This window comes from Harpia harpyja, chromosome 13 (assembly GCF_026419915.1).
Source record: "Harpia harpyja isolate bHarHar1 chromosome 13, bHarHar1 primary haplotype, whole genome shotgun sequence".
In the NCBI taxonomy this organism is placed as follows: Eukaryota; Metazoa; Chordata; class Aves; order Accipitriformes; family Accipitridae; genus Harpia; species Harpia harpyja.
Window position 1 is genome coordinate 11,750,062 of NC_068952.1, and position 22,889 is coordinate 11,772,950.

At 47.4% G+C, this 22,889-nt stretch overlaps 1 protein-coding gene across 2 annotated transcripts in view; it reads right to left on the minus strand.

Moving 5' to 3' along the window:
• VASH2 (vasohibin 2) overlaps positions 1-22,889 on the minus strand; it is a 38,487-nt gene that overhangs the window by 5,000 nt on the left and 10,598 nt on the right. Inside the window, exons 4-6 of one of the 2 annotated variants that reach the window (XM_052806052.1) lie at positions 15,324-15,398; positions 5,695-6,076; positions 3,662-3,777 (exon numbers count right to left, since the gene is read on the minus strand). In XM_052806052.1, the coding sequence (XP_052662012.1) occupies positions 3,662-3,777; positions 5,695-6,076; positions 15,324-15,398 (573 nt within the window). The remainder of the gene's footprint in view (positions 1-3,661; positions 3,778-5,694; positions 6,077-15,323; positions 15,399-22,889) is intronic. The other variant, XM_052806053.1, reaches the window with a different exon arrangement.

The following is a 22,889-nucleotide window of genomic DNA, read 5'->3' on the forward strand; positions in this document are numbered from 1 at the left end:
CAGCCTAAAGCCTAGCAAGTCTTTCCTCTTCTGTGCATACCACAAAGGCCTCTCACTGCAACTAGGTTGTCAGAGATACATCAATATGCAGAAGAAATACCCGATTTCCTCTCTTGTATTTCTTGTGCTGCATCAATTGCTGTACACACCGGTATGTGTCATTCAGCTCATCCCTAATGAGGGGATGCTGTTCCCCCTTCAGATCTCTGAGACCTCCTGTTGAAGAAACCAGTAGATACTGATTTTGGAAATGAAAGGGGTTTATCACAAGAAGGGAAGTCCCTACAGCAGCACACTCCTCTGCAGCATCACTCCCACTGGGGCAAAAGGCACAGTCAGCCTTCGAGCCACCAGCACCACTGCACAGAAGAAGCATTTTAACATCAGGAACCCAGTTCTCCCTGGCATCACTCTTCTAACAGAGAGCAGCCTCTCAGATCTGCTCAAGGGCCCTGGACCTGCTGAAGGCTCCTTCACTCCCCTTTTTGCTTCCAAGCGTACTGGCCAGGCTTGTGAGGGGGCTGTGCAGTATCCACAGGGCTGTCATACAACCACAAAGCACGTGCTGCAAGAGCTCCCACGTGCTCAGAGATGCTTCAACGCCTTCTGCTAAAGCAGAGATGAAGGTCTCGTGGAGTCTGCTCTCTATCTCCTGCTCCCTGCATCATGCTATAGCTGGGTCCTGGATCTTGTATCATGGTGACCCAGGGTTTATTTTAGAATAACATAAATTTGCTCTACATACAGAGTGACACAGCAGAACCACCGAGCAGGTAACAGGTGCTGAAGCCACTGCAAGGCTGCCAGTACTTCACTTGTCTTTCTGTCCTGGAAAACCAAAGCTGCCAAAGAGAAATCAGGCGCTGCAGAGCAGCCATGTGCCCAGCGGCTCTCTCAGGAAACCAGCCCAACTGGTGAGTCTCCAAGCCCAGTGAGACTCACTCTTTTCTCCAGACATATGTGATCCACTCCAGCAACTGCAGAAGCACTATGAGAAACCCAAAGATGAAACCATCCTTCAGAGCAAATCTAGGAGGTGAAAAAGGCTGGAGCAGCCGAGCCCATTACAACTATAATTATCTGTTCACTAAGCAAGGAGCTCTCAAGTGATGAAGCCCAAAGTTCAGCATTGTGGACCGAGTGTGAATTCACACATAAAAATAAAAGCCTGCTGTGAAATCATCTGCTGCTAAAGTATCTTGAAGCTATCTTTAGAAGGTTAGTCTAATGTCTTTGTTAGCTGCTTTAAAATAAATAAATAAGTGCTGAGACAGTAGGCTGGGGGCCTATTTAAAAAGCGATCATCATAAATATGTGACTAATCTGGGTTACGTATAGGCTTTCACAGTTGTCAGCTTCCTGGCTTGAGGCAGTACAGCTAAAACTCAACTCTTCCACGTCTAAGGTATGGGAGTCTGAATTGCCAGGGGCTGTAGAAGGCCCGTGATGTAGAAGCTCAGTTTCATCCATTTAGAGGTATTGCATGCAGTTAGTGCACCCTTCCCCACACAGTTAAACTACTAGCTACGACGCACAAGGGTAGTCGTCTGGGATTTTTTAAGCAGATTAAAATCAAAGAATACAATGCAAGTCATGTTTCCGCTTTGGCAAGAAGAGAAAAGGTTTACTTTTTCACGATCTCTGTAAGTTGGACAAACCACTCCACCAGAACAGCTCAGTACAAAGGCTCATCACAGAGAATCCAATTTCTGTCTGAGTGACCATGACAGCAGGGCACCTCACCACCACTAGCAGATACATCCTCCTGTTTTTAATACCTATGTGTGAACACCATTAAAAGTGATCAAACTACTTTCACTCCTGTACAGGTGTCTGTGGTGGTGCAGCTCCCCCAGGGCCACTCTGATATCTCAGGATAAGCCATGCATGCTTTGGGAAAACCTCCCATTATTGTGCTGTTATTTTGATTACAAGTGCAGCCACTTTTGGGCATCAGGTACTCTTTGGCCACACCTGGGCCATCTGCTGCCTGAATTGTGTATCAGAATGACTCAGCACAAATTGTGGCCAGAATGTAAAATAATGACCAAAGCCAATCATCTATTTATAGATGATTATATATCTATAAATAGCGATCCAAGGTAAGACCTTTTGAGCCCTCCGGGACCTCAGTGGGCTGCGTGACCCAGTGTCTCCCCCTGAGCTGGGACACCTCTCAGGATAGATTTCACGAAGATTGAAAGATCATCCATCAATGATTTTGCGAGGACTTAAAGGCCTGATTTCGCAAGGTTCACTGACCAACTGTTGATGAATGCCAGCACATAAAAGTGAGTAATTAATGCAACTCACAAAAGGGAAATTTTAATCATAGGTTAACCTCTCTGTATGTAGGTAAAATTTGGTTCAGAGCTGTTATACCTCTGCACATGCATTTGCAGTTTGGTTCAGAACTATTTTGTCTGTCTGTGTGGTTCAGAACTGTTTTCTCTGTCCATTCATGTGTGTGATTTGATTTAACCTCCATCTGTGTGCAACCCTGCTGTAAGTTTCAGGTGATCCTTGCCATTTTTAAATCTTTAAGTCACAAATTTGCTTGTAACAAATTCCATCAAATCACACTGTTAAATTGGCTGATGATTAAGTACTGTTAAAATTATCCAACCTAATCTTGTTATCTCTCTCAGAAATATTAATAAATCTTAAAATGCTGCTAAACCAAAACTGTGTAACAAAATCTCATTCACAACAGTCCCCTGCACCCCAAGCTAGGTTCTTTGTTTCTCCATAAAGTGGACTGTATAAAGATTTGTCCTGGTTTCAGCTGGGATAGAGTTGATTGTCTTCCTAGTAGCTGGTACAGTGCTATGTTTTGAGTTCAGTAGGAGAAGAATGTTGATAACACTGATGTTTTCAGTTGTTACTCATTAGTGTTTAGTCTAAAGTCAAGGATTTTTCAGCTTCTCAAGCCCAGCCAGCAAGAAAGCTGGAGGGGCACAAGAAGTTGGCACAGGACACAGCCAGGGCAGCTGACCCAAAGTGGCCAACGGGGTATTCCATACCATGTGACGTCCCATCTAGTATGTCAACTGGGGAGAGTGGGGGCGGGGGGATTGCCACTCGGGGACTAATTGGGTGTCGATCAGCAGGTGGTGAGCAATTGCACTGCGCATCATTTGTACACTCCAATCCTTTTACTATTACTGTTGTCATTTTATTAGTGTTACCATTATCATTATTAGTTTCTTCTTTTCTGTTCTATTAAACTGTTCTTATTTCAACCCACGAGTTTTACTTCTCTTCCTGATTTTCTCCCCCATCCCACTGGGGGGGGTGGGGGGGGGAGTGAGCAGCTGCGTGGTGCTTAGCTGCTGGCTGGGGTTAAACCACGACAAGATTGAAAAAATAAAAGGGGAAACCCACACTTCCACTTTCAGAGTCATCCGACACCAAGTTGAACCAAGCAAAAGCCATCGGGCCCTCCAAGGACTCCCCCCCACGGAGGGGCCATCGGGCAGCAGTAAGCACAGCAATGCCAGGACATCAGCAATACCAGCAGCTTCTGGAGCCTCTCAGGCAACCAAGACACCCAGTAGAGTTTTCCTATATATGCCAGTAAGCATCTAAGTTTTGTACAGCAAAATAATATGTCATCACCCTCAACTTCTGACCCACCAGTGATGGCAGCAGGAATACTCACGATTTGTCTCTTCTGCATGCCCGTCTCTGAGGGCTGGCTTGCCTTCGGCGAGGGGACAACGATTTACCCCGTGATCGCTCTTTCATGGGAGAATGGGCACTTGAAGGTTTCAGAATCTGCGAGAGATGGGGGAGGGAAGGAAAAGGCGTTCAATAAAGGCAATGATTCACTGAAAATAAAAAATAAAAATAAAGGGCCTCATAGTGGGCAGTACACAAAGAGCCTTCAGTCCCTTGGAGCTTATTCAAACCCTGCCCAGGTTAAGAGGAACCCGAAGCTGTTATCATGTGATAGCTGTTCAGGGGCCCTCTGCAAAAATTAGTTGGTGTCACCAATTCAATTCCCAGCTAAATACTGAAAAAAGGTCTCATCCGCAGCCTTCTTCAGAGCTGGCAACAGCAAGGGATAAGAAAAATGGCTTTGAGCATCAGCTGAAGGAAACTCGCGCAGCTAAATCACCCTGTCCAGCTTTCCTCTCTGCAGAGGCGATCGCCTCCCGGGCTGGCAGTTGAACTCTGTGTGACAGCGCGACTTTTCAGTAGGTCTCCTGTCCATTCGCACACTTGCCCGCATGCCCCAGGCCCTCCAACCTCAGAAGCCCATCAGCGTGACACCCACACTCCAGGCTATCTTTAAGACCTGATCCTCCAAAGTCAGCCCTCTCACAACAGAAGCCCTCTGAATCAACTGGCTCAAATTCTGAATTAACTCAAGGGAAGAGTCAGATGCAGGGCCTTCGGCCTTCAAGGGTTCAGGGCTGTGGTCCTGGCCTTGAGGCACTTACAAGGACTGGACCCAATGTCACAGCTCAGCACAGACAGAGCTGGTCCCTCTATCAAAAGCAAGTACTAAGTTCAGTAAATCATCCACCCATATAGGCTTCTTCAAGTAGAGCCTGCTGCAGCTGTTTGTTTTCTAGATGGTATTAAAAGTGCATGAATAGAGAAGAAGGGGGAAAAAAAGCTTCATTACAGCTGTAATCAAGCATGTTTGCTCAAGGTGACAGTATGGTACAAGTTGGCCCTCAAAACTCCTTGGCAGGTCAGGAGAGGTGGCAGCAGGACGTAGCGGCTATGATGCTACTGTCAACACTCACCCCAAGGTCAGGGCAAGGGGGCAGGTGCCTCAGCCAAAAAGGCACGCAGCTGCTACGTAGGAGCATTCCTCAGCAGGGCAGGGGACGGGAACCCAGAATAACTTGGACGCGATGCCACATGCCTCTCCACAAGAGCCAGCTCCATACTTAGCAACACACCTGCTCTGCTCCCCCTGCCAGCAGTGGGATGGAAAGGCACCAAATCCCCTACCACCATGACCACAAACAGCTCCTCACCCACGCCAGCCCCAGAGGCACGGTCAGGGACACCCCTCATCCCCAAGTGCAGCTAAACCCTCCAGCCCCCTGGCAGCCTGCCCTGTCTCCCCATCATTTCCCTCTGGGCTCTTCAGTCCAACCAACCAGCAGGGAAGCACCAGCCTGTCAGGGACCCACTTTCCTTGCCCTTCCCATGTAACCTACTTTGCAATTTAGCCAAGGATGGTGGACATCAGGCAGCGCAGGGCAAGCCCACTGGCATGCCCTGCAAGGAGAAGCAACCACTGACACAGCTGTCCCATAGGATGCCTTGCAGCTCAGGTGCAAAGAGCAGACATCCCTACCTGCGACCAGGCCACCCACCCCACCAGCTCGAGCCCCAGCCATGCTGGTTCTTCCTAGCCACCTTCTTCCAGAGTCAGTAAGAAAAGCAAACTGGGCAATAGCTCCTTGATGGCCAGGGATGAGTATGGGTTCAAGTGTTTCCCAGGCTGAAGGGGAGATCCTTGAACTAAAAAAAAATAGCTGTAAGGGCTTGAAAACACACCAAACCCTGTGGGAGAATCACCGAGACAGATGTAAGCACATCCCCAGCCCATCCGATACCACCTTAATCTCAGGCCAGGGTCAGTCTGCTGACATGAAGCAAGACCAACCTCTGCACGATGGGACAAGGCACACCCGCCTCCAAGTCCACCACCCAGGCACACAGACCTACCTTCATTCTCATATCCCTGGCAAACTTCTCCAGCTCCTTCCTGACTTCTGTGCGCATCATTTTGGATACATTGAGGACCAGCTGTTTCCACTCGATGGGCTGAAAGCTGTGTGGCTCGTGTGGGACATATAATCCGATTTTTACTTTTTTGACTGAATGCAAGTACTTTTTATAGGAGTCTTCAAATTCAAAGATGAGGTCACTCAGAGTTCGGTAAGTTAGAGGTTTGTCCATCAGATCTGATCGTCTGCTCATGCCCAGCGAGCCGTACCGGCCGTTGCAGTAAATTCCGAGCACCACATGATGAAAATAGTTCCCTGAGAAGTGGGTTTTAAAGCTGATGGGGAATCGTTCTACAGAGGGCTGCCCATTCGTTAAGTATCTGGTGTGCACGTCAAGGCAACAACAGCGCTGGGAACGGAGCACACACAATTACACCTGTAAGACATCTTTAGCAGGTTGGTTGTTTGGGTTTTTTTTAACTGCCAGGGCAAGCACTTTCTCCCAAACACAAGTTTATTCTCGCTGTGACACAGAAACAGTCAATGCTGCCAAAGCCCATTTCACTGCTTGGAGAATAAGATGCAATGGTTCAGGCAGGGAAGGGCCTGACTCCTAACCATGCTTGGGGGGAAGGAAAAAGCCACAACAGTCTTCAGGTCAGCACACCAGAAGAGAGACCACCCTCCCCAGATCTGTGGGAACTCCCCCATTTGATACCAACATCAAACTCCCATGCTCCCAAAAGGGAACAATGTTTCCCTCCGTTTCATGCTGGAGCTTGGTAGGACTCAGGTTATTGATCCTCATTTTCCCACATCTTCAAAGAGTAGGAAAAAGTCTGAATTTATTCCTCTTCAGGGTGACAGTCTGCCTTTCCATCTGTAAACTGGCCATCGGCATGGCCACTCTTCATACAACAGCGTTTTTGCATGTTACTGTTGTAACACATTGCTGAGTCAAACAAAGTAAAACTCCCAGGCGGATAATTAATTAGATAAGCTCAGAGACACGGTCAGGAACAAACACTTTTAGAAAGCAAAACATGTCCCCTGAATCACTGGCTGGCCATTTCAAATGCACCACATGCAGAGGCCGGGACCAAGCTCTGTAACAGCGTAGTAGGTGATCTCAGAGGGGAACTACGCGTGGGTCCAGGTCATCTCTCCTCAGGAGGCTGCTGGCCTGTGCCAGCGGGAGGAGAGACCGAGATTCCTTCACACAAGGAGGTTTGCGTCAGCACCTACGTTGCATGTGGCTCCCTGCTACTAATCCCCGGACAGCTGAAACCCACCCTGACTCCACTGCTGACACCCAGCCCCTGGGACAGCAAGCGCCCTTCCCCTCTGCAGCCGAGACCCCCACCCACGCCTCAGGAATGGAGGAGGGATGACCAGAAAAGGCTGCAGCAAGATGCTCCAGCCCGGGGTTACTCCAGCCAGAGGCACCTACTGTAACCCCGGAGCCATACCCAGAGGCAGACGCTGTCAAGGCAGTCAGTCAGGGTGGTGCCACTACAAAATATGCCAGTCTGAGGGGCAGCACTGCCAGGATAGTGTCAGGGCAGCCTGAAAAATGGAGGAGTGGGGTTCATTCCCACTGGAGCTGCAGGAACCAGCTCAGACCAGAGTCCTGCTCTGGGCATCTCCAGCATCCCCTCCTCTGCCTACCCTATGCCCAAAAAGGAGGACTTTAACAGCAGTGAAACAAGAGCCACTGCACAGCTGAGATGCCCTGGGATGTTACTGCAGCCAGCCTTCCTCCCCTGTCTGCATAGCATGGCTGCCCGACAGCTGCTGGGAAACTGAGAACACAAAAAGCCTTTGCACCAATACTGTAAAACACAATTCGGGCTTGGTTCTGGTTCTGCCCAGCCTGACACCCGACCTCACCACCAGTGCAACTCCCTGGGATGCTGACCCCCCGTCCGCACCCTGCATTTCACCTCTTCTCTCTACAGGGATGCAGGAATAGCATCCAGCAGCTCTCATCTGTCTCTAAAGCATTTTCTCAAGGGGATATTTCACCCACTTGATGGTTGTTGAATTTCACATATTCAAACTTTTGCCCTCCAGGTGAACATAGAAACCAACTAGTAACAGATTCGTGAACTGCCCAGAATCTGAGGTTGAGAGCAAGGAGTTAAACCTCTGTACAAAAAAAATGCAAGAAAAACACATTGGCAAAAATCTTTCAGAACAGTCACAGGGAAGCTTTTTGGTTCAATATCAAACATATTTAATTGCATTCAGTGCTAGATGTCATCAGCTTTAGTAGTCTGGAGAAAACGTATTAGAGGGTATAGGAACGGACAACACTATGGGCCCAGCTCCTGGTGCACTTCAGTATCTGTACAACAGTAAGTCTGGACGAGCGTGCAAAGCAGAGTCCAGACCTCCCCACTGCACACACAACCCCTCGCCCAGCCAAGGCTACATGTGCCCACCTCTGCCCATCTGCTGCCCCCACCTACATCAAACACAAACACCCTGCAGCAACTGTCAAAGTTCACCCCGATATCAACTACACCAACACAGAACAGAAATAGCTCTGTTGCCTTCAGTGATCTTGCTGGATCACTGTTGCACTAGCACTAGCTTCTCCAAGAAAAGCCTCACACCATTGGTAGAGTTAAAGATTATAAATACACTGCAAGGTCAGAATGGGGCCCAGCACTGTTACATCAACTGGAAAACTCAGCCCACAGTCACCTCATTTAAAAGGTCACCTTGCTCCAGGCCTTGAAAGGAGCATCCTCTGTACATCAAAGTCATGTTACAATAATTTGTATCCTACAGACAGATTCTTGCAGAAGCCCATTGTATTTATCATTCTGTGTAACTGAAAAAGCAGTATCTTTTATTAACACCTATGAAGCTTTCAAACATCGCCACTATTTTTCCCCTTCATTATGAAAGGGTTTTCTCTCTGCTCCCCGAGTGCCTTTCTATTAAGTCCACACAAAGCTTTGGTGGCCACCTGCCACACATACACACTTCTGCCATGAGGTCTCGGAGAAGTTGCAATTTAATCTCATTAAATACTAGGTAGGAGTAAAAGAATCTTTTGAGGATGGAAATTACCCACCATCAAATAACCCAGCAACAACTGCTGCGGAAATTAACCTTTAGGTACAGGTTGCTTCTGCTGAGTGACTAGTTAATGAGAGCCCCCACCCGAGATGAAATACACAGCAAATGGTCTGGAAAGGCACGTCAGATCTTCCCCTCCATCCATGCATCATTATTATTTCTCTTCCTTTCTGCTCTGCCCAAGGAGAGCTGTATTGTGGCAAACAAAAGGCAACGACACAGCAATGCCGCAGCTGTAATCACACTTTTGAGCTGGGACTGTAACTGCAGGATGGAGAGTCAGGGAGTAAATTATGTGCCACAATAGAGAAGCAGTGCAGAGCAGGAGAGGGCAAAAGCAGCTGTAACGAAAGCTCAGTGGCATCCCAATCCCAGGTCTTCATGTAAATCAAAGCAGCAGAAAAATAGCACTGAGGGATGCTGATCTTCTTGGAGATCACACAAGAGGGACACCAATCTTCTGGCTGGCCACAATCTTGCCCCAGTATCCCTCCTCTTCCCCCACATCCAGGAAATGCACGAGGGTGGTACCTGGAGCTCCACCAGGGTCTCAAGGGAATGGCTTGGTACAGCATGTCCCCATCCCTTGGACATTCCCAAACCCTGCCCACCCTGACTCTCAGCTCTTCTGCAGCCTCATGCTAGTCCTTCAACCTCAATTTCTTCCACCCCACAGAGACCCTAATGCCTGCCGGCCAGGGCTGCGTGTATTAGGCAAATTATGAATTCTGCTCTCGTACCCCAGGGGGTTGATTTTGAAAGAGACAGGTTTGGGTCAAAGGAGTGTGAGAAGAATTGGGCCCAAAGCATGCAACATGCTTCAGGCGTGACAGGCCATTGGGGTAAACCAGTATGGCTCTATTAACAAGTAGGCTTTCTTGAGCACACCAATACTGCTAGCAGCCTGCAGAAAGGGCCGGATTTCCCATGCTAGCATGCAGCTCCTATGGACCTGCAAGTCAACACAAGCACACCATCCTCTGAGCCACAGGTTGTGCTTCCCGTAGTCCAACCACCTTCACCACCCAGGCTCACGCACAATCTAGCTTAGATACTTGGGAGACATTCAGATCCCAGACTCAAATACAAGCAAGACTTGGGACACAAAGCCTGCACTCTGGCCACCACCTGGATCCTCCTGGGCACTGAAGCAAAGGAAGAGTAGCATCCTTAGTCAGTTCAAAAGAAAAGGGGAGAATTAGTTAAGGTGTTAGCTGAGTCAACCCCTTAGTTTTAAAACTCTGGAGCAGAAAGGATCTGCATGGATTTTCTTTAAATCCACAGACTCACACAATGACTCAACCAATGTCCTTCTGTGGTTTGGGGTTTGTTTTTTTTTCTTCTCCACCTCCTGGTAGACTCTAGTATCAAAAATGTCCCACAAAGGAGTCCCAGCATCTTCCCCGCCAGTACAGACCCTTTGCTATGCAGATGCCCCCACTGCAGAGCACAGAGCAGTTCCCAGCCAGAAGAGAGATTTTAAGTCCTTCACCTTGTTTATTTGCCAGCAGCAACTTTTAAAAAAATGTTCTCTATGTTCTCTCTTGCCCTCCCCCCCCCCTTATTAATAAATGATCAGAGCAGGACCTTTCCATGTGCCAGCACTGGGGCTCCAGGCTTCAAACATTTCTGGAAATAGGTCTTAGCAGCTGACAGCACCAGCCAGGCAGCAGGTGGTCCCCCCTGGCTAGGTGAGCTCGGGTTACTCGCCACCAGCAGTGTTCCCACTACCACTAGGAACCGCAGCCAACTGTACAGGGTGTAAGGGGACACACTGCAAGGACCTCAGCCCACCTGTGTTTAAACCAGCTTCAACTGGAGTTTAGCTGGGGGAAAAAAAACAGTGCCTTTGCCAAGCCGACAGGCAGCAACTGTGCAAGGGATGCACTAGCAGCAGGTGAGGAGATGAATACCATCCCTGCACTGTGCCACCCCCCTACAGCACCAACAGGGACCCAGACCCACAGAGACCCCGAGGGGCAGGGGACATGGGGAGACCCCCCTCCTCAGAGCCCTGAAGGAGAAAAGCCCAAACGTAAGACAGTGCACCAAGGCCCTGCAGAGCCCACAGCAGCTTGAAACAAACCAAGACATGCTCAGGTTTCAGATAAGTGCCAGACCAGCCTGCCAATGCTAATGCCCAAGCAGGTCTAAGCACCCAGCTGTCCCAGCGCCCAGACTTCCAAGTGCTTCTCCTCCAGCTGCAGGAAGACCCAGTATCACACCTGACACCTTCTGGGGTCTCCGCTACAAGTCCCACTCTGCCTTGCAAACCAAAGACAAAAAAGGGAAAGCCAGATGAACCTGATATTGAGCAAATGAGTGCCTACCGCACTGTTTGTGCCAAACAATTTGTTATTTATTAGTTTGAAATTCTCCCTTATTTAATTCAGACAAGATGACATTGCAGTGCTTCATGTCTTAGAGGCCAGCGAGGGTGGGTTTTTGCTGAAGTCTGGTTGAGACGAGCAAACCACAGGGTGTCTGGTCCCCTCCTCTTCTGCTGCTCACAAGGGCTGGGAAAGTGTGAGCAGGCACCCCGAGCCATCATGGCAGGCTGTACCACAGGGCACAAGCAAGCTGGAGGGGATGAGAGCAAACTGAGAGAAGTGAGGAGGCAGCTTTATTTACGCTAGCAACGCTGAAGCTGCTAGCTCAGAGTGAGGAGGTGGAGCAGGAGGAAAATAAACCTCACGCTTCAAAACCATCAGATAAGACTTCAGTAAAAACAGAAGAGCTATTTTTCCGAGCAACCAAGCAACTGCTCGCAATGTCAGAGGGCCTCCAACCACCAGTATTAAACACTTGGAGAAGTTTCCAACCACAGCCTGGAGTAAGACAGCATTTCCCACAGGCTCCAGGAGTGCCAAGATCCCAGGTGTGGGATTGCTTACTCTGAGGCAGAGGGCTACCAAGCCCACATCTGGATGTCATCTGCACGGAGAGCCCAGGTTCCCCCCGGCAGCTCCAGTGCTCCTGAAGGAATGGCTCAAGCAGCTGGCTCAGCCTCCTAAAGCAGGACTGCCAGACCGGCATCCCTTGTTTTAAGGCGCCTGTTCTCCAGTACCCGGCTGCAGTCTGATGTGATGAGCTTAAGAGTAGACCGTGATAATGAAAGCGATTAAAAGCTCTGTCCCAGCTCTTCCCAGCTACCAGAGGGGCTGCAGATATTCAGCAGGACCCTCCTTGCCCACATTTCAGTTATGAAGTGGGTCAAGCTGTGGACAAGTATGCAGGAGGCAAAGAGGGGCACTGCAGGGACATCAATATCCTGCAATGACTGCAAGAAACTCTCCCCCTTACTTCTCACTCACTCGCAACCCAGGGATGTACCTGCTAGGCAGCAGGAGCAGTATGGGCCCAGGTCTCCAGTGACGATAAACATCATCCACTGATTCAATGCACAGAAGGTATAGTGCAGAAGCTGTTAAATAATTTCTCCCTCCTGAGGCACTTCTGCTCTCCTTTTCCTCATTTAATCATATTATTGGACAGGGCGAGGTCTAATACACTGCATGGGTCTGACTGTTACCTCACATGAACTGGGAGAAGCACACTGAAGGCAACAGGAGTGAGTTATGTTCACCCGACACAGACGCTCTGCAAGACTCCCTGAGGAAGAATGCACTCGTGCCACTTCCTTCTCCCCCTCTGATATTTTGCTCTCCCCATTTTAATAAAGTGAATACAGCACGGATAAAATTCCCTTGCACTTTTTGGTTTACTAGTCCCTTTCCTGAGCACAAGCCGTTTGGATCCTTGCTCAGAAAGGATGAGCTGAACGAACCATTACTCAGCTGATTTACAACTGAACTGAGAAATGCCCTGGGGAAGACAGCAGGAGGAATACCTCTGGTTAGGCACTGACAAGCAGACCATGTAAGCAGAGAGATACGAAGCCAGTTCCAACAGCTACACAGAGAAGAAGAGCCATGCAGATTGCTCCAAAATAGAACTGGAAGATCTGTATGAGCTTTCAGTCATCTCACAGCAGCTGCTCCCTTGGTGCATGCACACAGGGTAGCTCAGTAGTTTAACTCATTGCCCTATAAAAACGCTACAAGATCTAGTGCAAAGGCAATTATGCAAAACTTAATTCTGCACCAAGAGGGATTACAGAAGCATTTTATAAGTCACATAGTAAAAGGCAATTGCACGAGCCAGCAAGCAGTTCAATTAAAATGACATCTTGCTAAGCTGCTCTGCACGAGTCAGCCTTTGAATGAAGGCTCATGCCAAGGGTCTGCTGTAGTGGGCTGTACTCTTTTTGGTATCCAAGCAACACGGCAAAGCCTGCCAGCACACAAATTACAAGCAGTACCTTATTTCCAGAGACAGAGAAGGGAACCAAAAGCTAGCACACACACTCAGGGATGCTCAGCTCAGACATATGTGAAGACATTGGTTTGATGCTCAGGAGATGGTAACCGCATCTCTTTATCTGGTAACTGCCTGACCTTGGAAAGCAAGTCGCAGCTGCTGGCCTCACCACATCTGCATCCAGAGGGCAATGCTGAAGATCAAAATCACACAGCTGAGAAAAAAAAAAAAAAAAAAAATCAGCAAACTTCCCCACGTGCTGTTACAAAGATGCCTCCCAAAAACCCACATGGTGCACATGCAACACGTCACTACAAGGTTCTGCACAGGCACAGGTTTTGTACCGGCCACTTTCAAAGCACACATACTCAGACAGCCCATCCACTCACCACTGCTACACTCTTTGTGTACTCACACCTCAGGCAAAATACTTAGGTTTTATATTGCATGGATCTTTAACACATCTGTTACTGCACCACCACCCCAGCAGATAGTCCCTGTTCTCACACAGGAGACTTCCAAGACAGCAAGTAGAAGTCATAGGAAGACAGGCCTGTCCCATACCCTCCCCAACCTAAGCCTTCTCAATTAAAAAAGAAAAAAAGTTTTCCATAAACTTTTTTTTCTGAAGTAGCATCCAGAGACAGAAAGATTCATCCAAATCTTAAAAGTCCAAAGAAACTTCAGATTACACCAAATAATACAAAGCATAGCTTTCAACTGTTTTGCTTCCCCCACCGCTAAAAAAAAAATTGAACCAAAGTCAGGTTTGAGGCAAGCAGAAAAAGCCCTCTTTCCAAATGAAAATAAAATGGTCAAAACTTTTAGATCAGCAAGAATACTTTTAGATTATCATGGTCATCTGTATGCTGCTCATCACCCTCTGCTCGTGTGGTATGCGGAATAATCAGTTCAGTGCTAGAAATACAGCACTAGAAGCCACACTGACACTTCTCAGTACTGCAGAGCAGCATCAACTTCACCTGGGGATTATCTCCCCCAACCCTTTGGTCCCCAAATAGTTTGGGACACCACCCTGACACAAGGGCAAGCACAACAGATCCACTGACATAATTTCTGTTTCTGGGAGGGCATAGGCTTGAGTCTCTTGCTGACATCAAGCCCCCAGGACCCCCATCCCCCTAGCTGCATGCAGACCCTGCCAGCATTTGCAGGGGGAGCCCCGTCAGCCAGAGCCACCTTTCAGACTGGGACCTGAAGCCTAGCCCTGGCACACGGGGAGCCGAGCACAGCCACGAGCAGCACCCGATGCACACCACAGACCTCCTAGCACCGCGGAGACCGCATCTGGCAATGAATCTCGCACACCACACACTTGGTCTGCCACGTCCCCTTCCCACCCCCGCAGCAGCCACCCCGTCTCATGAGCCAACACCGGGCACTACCTGCCGGGCTCTGCCGGCCCCTTCTCCCACGAGAGGGGGCAGCAGTAGCAAGCAAAACACCACAGAGACATGCCAGAAGCTGGTTTGCATCGGGGTTTATTTTGGCTTGGGTTTTTGTTTTGTTTTAAATCAAACTTGATCAGTTGTGGTAAGACGTATCCGGCATACAATTATTCCCTGTAACCCCGCCTCACCCTCCTCTAGTGTTTTAGGATGATGCAGGTTGATTTATCAGTGACAGCACAAGAGCATCAAGAAGCGAGTCAGTCTCTAAATGAAAATATTCTTGGTTCTTTTTTTTGAGACTGAACAGGAAGCAAGCATTATGTTTAGGTAAAGCTTAAATGTTTAACTATAATACACATATGTTTCTGCACAAAGCACAGCTGTGGGCTGAGAGACAAAAACATGACTTAACTGTGTAAACATCAGACATAGAACAGAACCTGCATTCCTCAGGTGTTACCAAGCTGCGACAATAACCGGCAGAGAAATACTAACGAAGAAAACAGGGATTGTGTAAACAGACACTTATCTGGGCACTTTGGGTCAGATCCTGACCTTATGCAGATTACCAGGGCAGGAGGCAAAGTTGGCATGGCCAGAGCATGACACCTGTGAACTGGGCACACGGCATCCAAACTCCTACTGACAAGCCTAGGCAATTCAGCAATTTGTTGATCAATACCACAGCAGTCCCCCGAGCTGCTGGCACTCACCTTTGGCTGTGACTATCTCAAACACCATCCAGGAAGGGCAATATATTAAACAGTGCTGCAGTAGAAAAAGTCATAGGCATGCGAAAGGATACATCCCCAGGATAACTGCTTCAAGGCATTTGATAGGTAAGGACTCCCTGGTCATTTCTTTTGCTGTCTCCATTAACCTAGGACAGAAACAAAAAAGTTTTCAGTCCTTTCAATTGAAGCAGTTGACAGGAATCAAAGGGTCTTCTCATACACCGAGAGCCAGGAGCCTCTGATTCTTATCTCAGGAAGCATTGGTGAACTCGATTCTCCTCTTCAGCAACTTGCCAGAGCCCTGTTGACTTCTGGAGGATGACGGCGGGGCAGGGGGTGAAGTGTTTGGCATGCCAGTGCCTTCCAGCCTCTGAAGATGGGCTGGAGGAATGCAGTCCTCTCTGCCTCTCCCAGCAACGCCATGAGCATCACTTCAGACTGTAACACAAAGCCCTGCTGAGCTGCAAAAGCTGGCAATCATGCAAGCTCCCACAGCAGGACCAAGTTTAGCTTATTTTCAAAATAACCGTGGCTCTCCTCTGGAAAAAAACAGGGGAGAGAGGATGGTTACATGATGGCCCCCTGAAAGCTACAAATGCCTCTGTGAGCCTATAGCTATAGGTGCAGACAAGAATTTAATGCCTTTCTACTGAAGCCTGCTCTGCAGAAAGCTCCACCAACACAAGACACTTCACACTACTGCAAGCTGAGCTATCATCTTGCTGCTGCTCCCCACTGGTAAAAAACATCAGACTTCCTGCAGGAGTGCAGAAAACTATGCATGCCCAGGATCTTGCATTGCAAGTTCACGAAGTTTAGTTACAATCTGAAATCTATCTTTGGAGTAGAGTTATCTGACATGGACAACACTGCAACAAGAAACAAGTAACCTAATTTCAGCTCAGCTGAGAAAGCTGTTGTGCCAGACTGACATCACACCATCAACCAACTAGGCACTCCATCCCCTTCCACAAGCAGATCCTGAAATCCTGAAGAGTTAAAAAAAAAAAAAAATACTGGAAGGAGATTTTAAAAAGGCCAGAAGAGTCATATTCAATGACACACCAAAAAAAGAAAAAAGAAGCTAAAAACCAAACCAAAGGCTGACTTCTATTTTGAAGTCTTCTCTATCCATATCCTTTCCCTGAGAAGCTTTGTAAACAGATCCCTACTCTAGGAAAACATGACATGAAGTGATAAAAATATTTGTATTAGAGAAGATGATGAAAATATGCATCTGAAAATACTAGTCTGTTTTCCCCACTTTCTAATTTACCCACCTTATGCATTTTAAGCTTCGTATTGAGTGCAAATGGCAATACAGCTTTCACCGCTATTACAGCCTGTCACAGCCATTCCACGTCCCATTTATCCAAGCTAGAAATTATCTTTTCATTTGTAAACAACCGCCCTTTACACTCTGCCTGCAGTACAGAAGACAAATTAGAGTTAGCCTGCCTCCTACACACTCACAATCAGCCACAGAAACCCCACTGCTGGAAGCACAGAGCAGCTCCGGCGAGGGCGCACAATGGGGCCCCTTCATCCCCCACAGTGGCTCCTCAGTGCTGGAGTACTGTGTTCAGCTGTGGGGCCCCCAGCGTAAGAAAGACAGGGACCTGCTCAAGCGGGTCCAGAGGAAGGCCACAAAGATTATCAGGGGGCTAGAGCACCTCCCCTACGAGGATAGGCAGAGAGAGTTGAGGTTGCTTAGCCTGGAGAAGTCAAGGCTCCAGGGAAACCTTATAGCAGCCATCCAGTACTTAAAGGGGGCCTACAGGAAAGATGGGGAGGGACTGTAACACAGAGTGTAGTGATAGGATGAGGGGTAATGGTTTTAAACTGAAAGAAGGTAGATTTAGATTAGATATTAGGAAGAAATTCTTTACTGCAAGAGTGGTGAAACACTGGAACAGGTTGCCCAGAGAAGTGGTGGATGCCCCATCCCCAGAAGTGTTCAAGGCCAGGTTGGATGGGGCTTTGAGCAACCTGGTCTAGTGGAAGGTGTCCCTGCCCATGGCTGGGGGGTTGGAACTAGATGGTCTTTAAGGTCCCTTCCAACCCAAACCATTCCATGATTCTACGAAAGCCCCATCTCCATACGGAGAAGTATTACATGCAGATGATGCATGGGAGGTATCCGTGAACAAGACAATCCATTGAATTTCCTATCTTCTAACTCCAGGGGAGTTGAAAACAAAAAAAAAAGTCACAGCTGATTATGAATGTGCATCACAAGCAGGAAAAAGCTCAAGTTGTAAAGCTATTCAGCTTGAAGGCGTTTAGTGTGGTGTATGCCTGGTTCACATGGTCTAAGGGACAGGGCCGCCATCTCCTCCTCAAGTCTACACCTACACTGACCCTGCTGCCAGCAGGCAAACACAGTAACCACACTGGAGCTGCCTTGTCACCACGTGCAGCATCAGGTCTCTTAACACCTGCTTTTATAAGCTCACTGCTGTCATGCTTTCAAGGTATTGTCAGCACAGAGATAACATTAATGGCTCCACAGCCAGGGAGGGAGTCTTCAAAGTAATTGGCCTAAATGAGCAGTCAAATTACTACCAACTTACCTGTCACAGCAACACTCACACTATTTAAATACTAAGTTGTATTTAACATGCACTCTGTTTGCAAGCCACATACGTGTTGGTTCTGAAGCACACCTCTCCAGGACACTATATGGTTATTAAGACAGATTCAAATCAAACAGGAAAGACATTTTGCTTGCTTAAAAACATGCTGCCCACTACTGCATGGGTACCACAGCTGTCCCTTCTGAGGCTAGCGGCAGACCTCCCTCCTCTTTACATAGTGTCATTGGATAGCTGGGCTCAGAAGGGACCCCAGGAAGCCCTCCTGTCCCACCACTTGCTCAAAGCACCCAGGTCCAGGAGTGGCAGCAGGTGCTCAGCGGTCACCCAGGACCTGGCAGCTCAGAGACAGCCACAGCCTCTGGACCGTGACAGTGATGAGGATCTGTGCGAAGGTAGCATCAGTCAGGAGGCATCACCAGTGATCAGCAAACAGGCATCCATCTGCACCCACAGGGCAGGTTGCACCCTCACACACATCCATCCCAGAGTCCTGGGGAATACTCTGCAAACAGTTTGCTTTTTCTCTGCATTTACAGCACAGACTACAGGTTTTACGCGGATGACCCAGTTCAATAACCACTGAGAGTTTTTCTTCTGCATTTAACAAGCTTGAGACAAAGCATGGCCTTAAACCCCGTGTTTGCGTCGGAAGCAGAGCTTTTGGAGAATCCCCAAGCCACTGTGCTGCTCAAGGTAGCATTAGCCAAATCTAAATCACTCCACACAGACTATTTTCCAACCTACTTTTAACTGGTTTCTCGAAGGCTTGGGAACCCACCAGTTATATATCCTATACTTAACCTTGCATCCAAGAAGGTCGCCTAATGTTTAAACTAAATCTTTCCTTTTTTGCAATTTAAAGCAGAAGCTATTTCTGCTATCCACAGTGAGCATTGTATTGGGTCTGGCTGAGATGGAGTTAATACTCCCCATAGCAGCCCTCATAGCACTGTGCTCTGCATCAGTAGCTAGAAAGGTGTTGATAACACACCAGTGTTTTGGCTACTGCTGAGCAGTGCTGGCACAGCATCAAGGCTGTCTCTCCAACATTTTTGCCCCCCCCTCAATGGCAGGCTGGGGCAGGGCGAGATCTTGGGAGGGGACATAACCAGGACAGCTGACCTAAACTAACCAAACAGATATTCCATACCATATGACGTCAGCTCAGATATAAAAGCTAAGTAAAGGGAGACGGAAGGGGGGCATTTTTTGTCTTCAGGAGCAACCACTACGCGTACTGAAGCCCTGCTTCCCAGGAAGTGGCTAGACATCGCCTGCTGATGGGAAGTAGAGAATAATATCATTTGTTTTTCTTTGCTTTCGCGCGCGACCTTGGCTTTCAGTTTATTAAACTGTCCTTATCTTGACCCACGAGCCTTTGGTTATATTTTCTTCCCCCTGTCCAGTTAAGAAGGGGGAGTGATAGAGCGGCTTTGGTGGGCACCTGGCATCCAGCCAGGGTCAACCCACTACAAGCATGAAGACCATTTATTATCTCTCCTCTTGAAACGGACATTTGTATATGCAACAGGCTGTAACCTACCCTCTCCTCTGTAAACATGAGAAAGCAGACACAGTTTTTTGGTTTTTTGGGTTTTTTTAATCCCTCCCTCTCTCACCCCAAAGCTTCCCCCTTAGGTCATATTTTCTAGACCTTGGGCAATGTTTGTTGCTTTCCTTTTGGACTCTCTTCAACTGACTCGCATCTCATGGTCCTTCAGCTAAGCCCACCACACCACAATACAAACAAACCAATTTCCTTCTGAATCCAACTTTCAGTGTATTTTTGTGACCACCCCAGTGTGCTGTTGGCTTTTTCCCTGTTGACCCACAACAAATGGGTTTTTTCTTTGGTTGGGGTTTTTGTTTTGTTTGTTTTTGAAGATCAGCTCCTTCTTTGCAAAACTAGCCTTTCTTTCTCCACAGTGTATTCCCACAGCTGGCTATTCCCAAAACCCTCCTCTGAATTTGCCCTTACAAGATTACCTCCTGTTTGTTCCAGCCCAGCTCTCTCCTACCCTTCGAGATCACTCTGAATCCCAATTCCACCTTGTGAAGCCTTGTCACCTTGTCCACCCTGGACTGCAAAGCACATCTATTAACAAACAATTAGTCTTATCCACACCATTAATGAAAAAACATTGACCTGGGACAGAGATTGCACACCTCAACTGACAAACTCTGCTAGGCAAGAGCAAGCTATTGGATAAGTACCACTTTCTAAGCGCTGCTTTCCACCAGGTTGGCTCCTTATATTAAATAGTTTTATTTAGACTCAAGGTCCCTGCCTAATCTGGAGGCTGCCAAAGCCATAGTAAAGCAAAGATTATCACGTCCACAACTCCTCCTGATTGACAAAAGCTCTTACACTCTCATAGAAGGAAATTATCAGAAACAAACTGTGCCAAACTATTACCCTGAAACCGCACATAAACTCAAAAAGTTCCTAGACTTATCTTTTCCCTTATTTTTTTTAAAGGCTGGTATCTTTGCCTTCCCCAGTTTCCAGCAAGAGCTCCTATCCTCTCCACACTCTCTAACAGAAGTATTAATGATTTGCAGGTTGCTTGTCAGTTCTCCAAGTGATCTAGGACAAATGGTGGAGCATCCAGCTTATTTGAAAATAACTCATTACAAGCACTCTTTGACTTGACCTTTCTCTATTTTCTTTCACTCCTAAATTCTTACCATGCTGTCTCAGTTGTTAATTATGACCAGAAAGTCTGCACAGTTAAACTTGTGAATGAAGATTTAAGGCAGAAAACAATTAAAAAACAGCATCAAGCATTTCGACTCTCTGCCTGAGCAGGGTTTGTTTCTGGGATTTTCTTTAAATCTTTCCAGTTATCTGAAAAGAGTCCACATATATGGCTAATACAGTACTCATATCACAGATAGCTGGGAACTAGCCCAAAGCCACCCTCTCCACAGACCCCAGTGAGCATGGGGGGCAGCCCATCTCTTCCAGTAACTCGAGGGAGACTGCTACAGTCAAAAATAAGCATCATGCAGCTCCCCTCTTTGCGGCATTTACACCACTATCTAAAGCCTGCCAGGCAGATCTCTATTCCAAACCACGGTGAACACTTCTGCCTCTAACAAACGTAGCCAAAGGGACCTGGCTGCATGCTCCTCCCTTGAGATCTAGTCCTTGGCAAATGGTGATACTTCCTTATTAATTGACTCAAAATTTCTTTCAACATTTTCAGGAGCCCACCTGGATTATCTCCCTTGCTTTCTGCAGTAAGAGAGGGCCCATAGAGGAGTTGGTTTTGCCTTTTTAGGATGTTTACTGTTTAAAATAGCAGTGTCTGCAAACATCTCATGAGAACCATGAATTCCTTTCACTCCCAGATTTTTCACTAGGGCACCCAATTTCATATACAGGTTAGAAAAAGCTTCAAACATTTTAGCATACCCAAAACTGGAGAATCTCACCAGCTGGCACCCATCACACTGGAGTCACTACAGAGATGGCCATGTTTAGGAGGAGAGGTTGCTCATTACCTTCACCAGAAACACTCCTACAGACTTCAATAAAATTTGTATTAGTGAGATCCTCCAGTACATTTTCCACAAACTTCTCCTTCCCCAGGCCCCTGTACTTGCATGAGGTCCATAAAATCTCCCTCTCCCAAGTTTTTCTAAGGCTCCTGGAAGTCTTATTCTTCCCAATGAATCCAAGAGATAAGTGAAAGGCATCAATAGGATTAAAAGGAGAGAAAACAACAGAGCTGCTACTGCTCCCATGAATCTTCTCAAAACCAGTTTGTTTCAATAGCAAAAGCACTTCTACCACATGCTGAACGTAGCACCATATCTGTAACATTCTCCCTTTGTGCGAGAGAGAAGCAGATGTTCAAATGCCTTCTGCAGTCTATTGTCTGCAAATGGTATGAGCCCATTTGCCTTTATAGCCCCATCATGGTTCCTTAATAACATGGTGTGTTGAAACAGTATTATTCTCCGTCCCCCCCCTTCGCTATTATTTGGTTGCATCGTTCCCACATGACTGCTTCTATCACACTCTTTTATTGCGATTGATTACCCATTATATCTGCAGTCACTGAATGTCTCTCCATCTTCACAGAGCAGCTTCTGAGCTGTAATTTCTCAGAGCCCCCAGAACCTACCCAAACATCAGTTTTTGCTTCAGTTGTAGGTCCACTGATCGGCTGGCACTTAACTGGAGGGAACAGCACAATACCACACCTATCTACACCCTCCCCAGATACTCTGTGGAGGACAAAGATATTTATTCCTCATTGTGGCTCATGCCTGCATCCTAGAACAGAAGCTTGCAAAGGGCTTATTGCTCCTTGTAAAGCCAGTAATAAAAGCTTGTTGGCATTGAATTCACAGTTCCAGATATTACTAGATATCCAGAAATACAGATTTTTTCTAAAGCTCTTACATAATCTAAGCTTGGAAGTTCTAAAGAATGGCTGCTTCAGTAAAAGGTACCATTTTTCATCAGACCAGCTGTACCAACAAAAGCTGTAATAGAGGTTTTGCCAGCATAAACCTGTACAGGAAAAGGAAAACCGGTCCTATTGGTGTCTTAAACACTTGTATTGCATGCACACACAGGTACCATGGATCAGTAGAGCTGAACTCCACAGGGTGCCCTTTACCTACCTAGTACAAAAGGGTACATCACAAAGCCTATGTGAATGACACCATCCCAGGTCAGGATACCTGTATACTCTATTAGCAAAGCGCTCCTACAGTGGATGTAGCTACACCTGTAAACCTGGATTTTGTGCGAATACAGCCAACTCATGCAAGGTTAGACACAGACACATTTTCAGACACAGTTTGCCAGTAAAACAGGAACACCACACACAGTTTACAGAATCACATCTCTACCACCCCGACTCACACAGCTACGCCAACAGAAATCTAACATTTTCAAAAGTGTTATCTGGAGTCTAGACAAATCCACAGGGCGTCTGGCAGTCTAGAAGTAAGTTGATAGCTAAAAGAAAGATTGTAAATACTGAATTATAGCAAGCCCATGTCCTTTAATATTATGAGTTC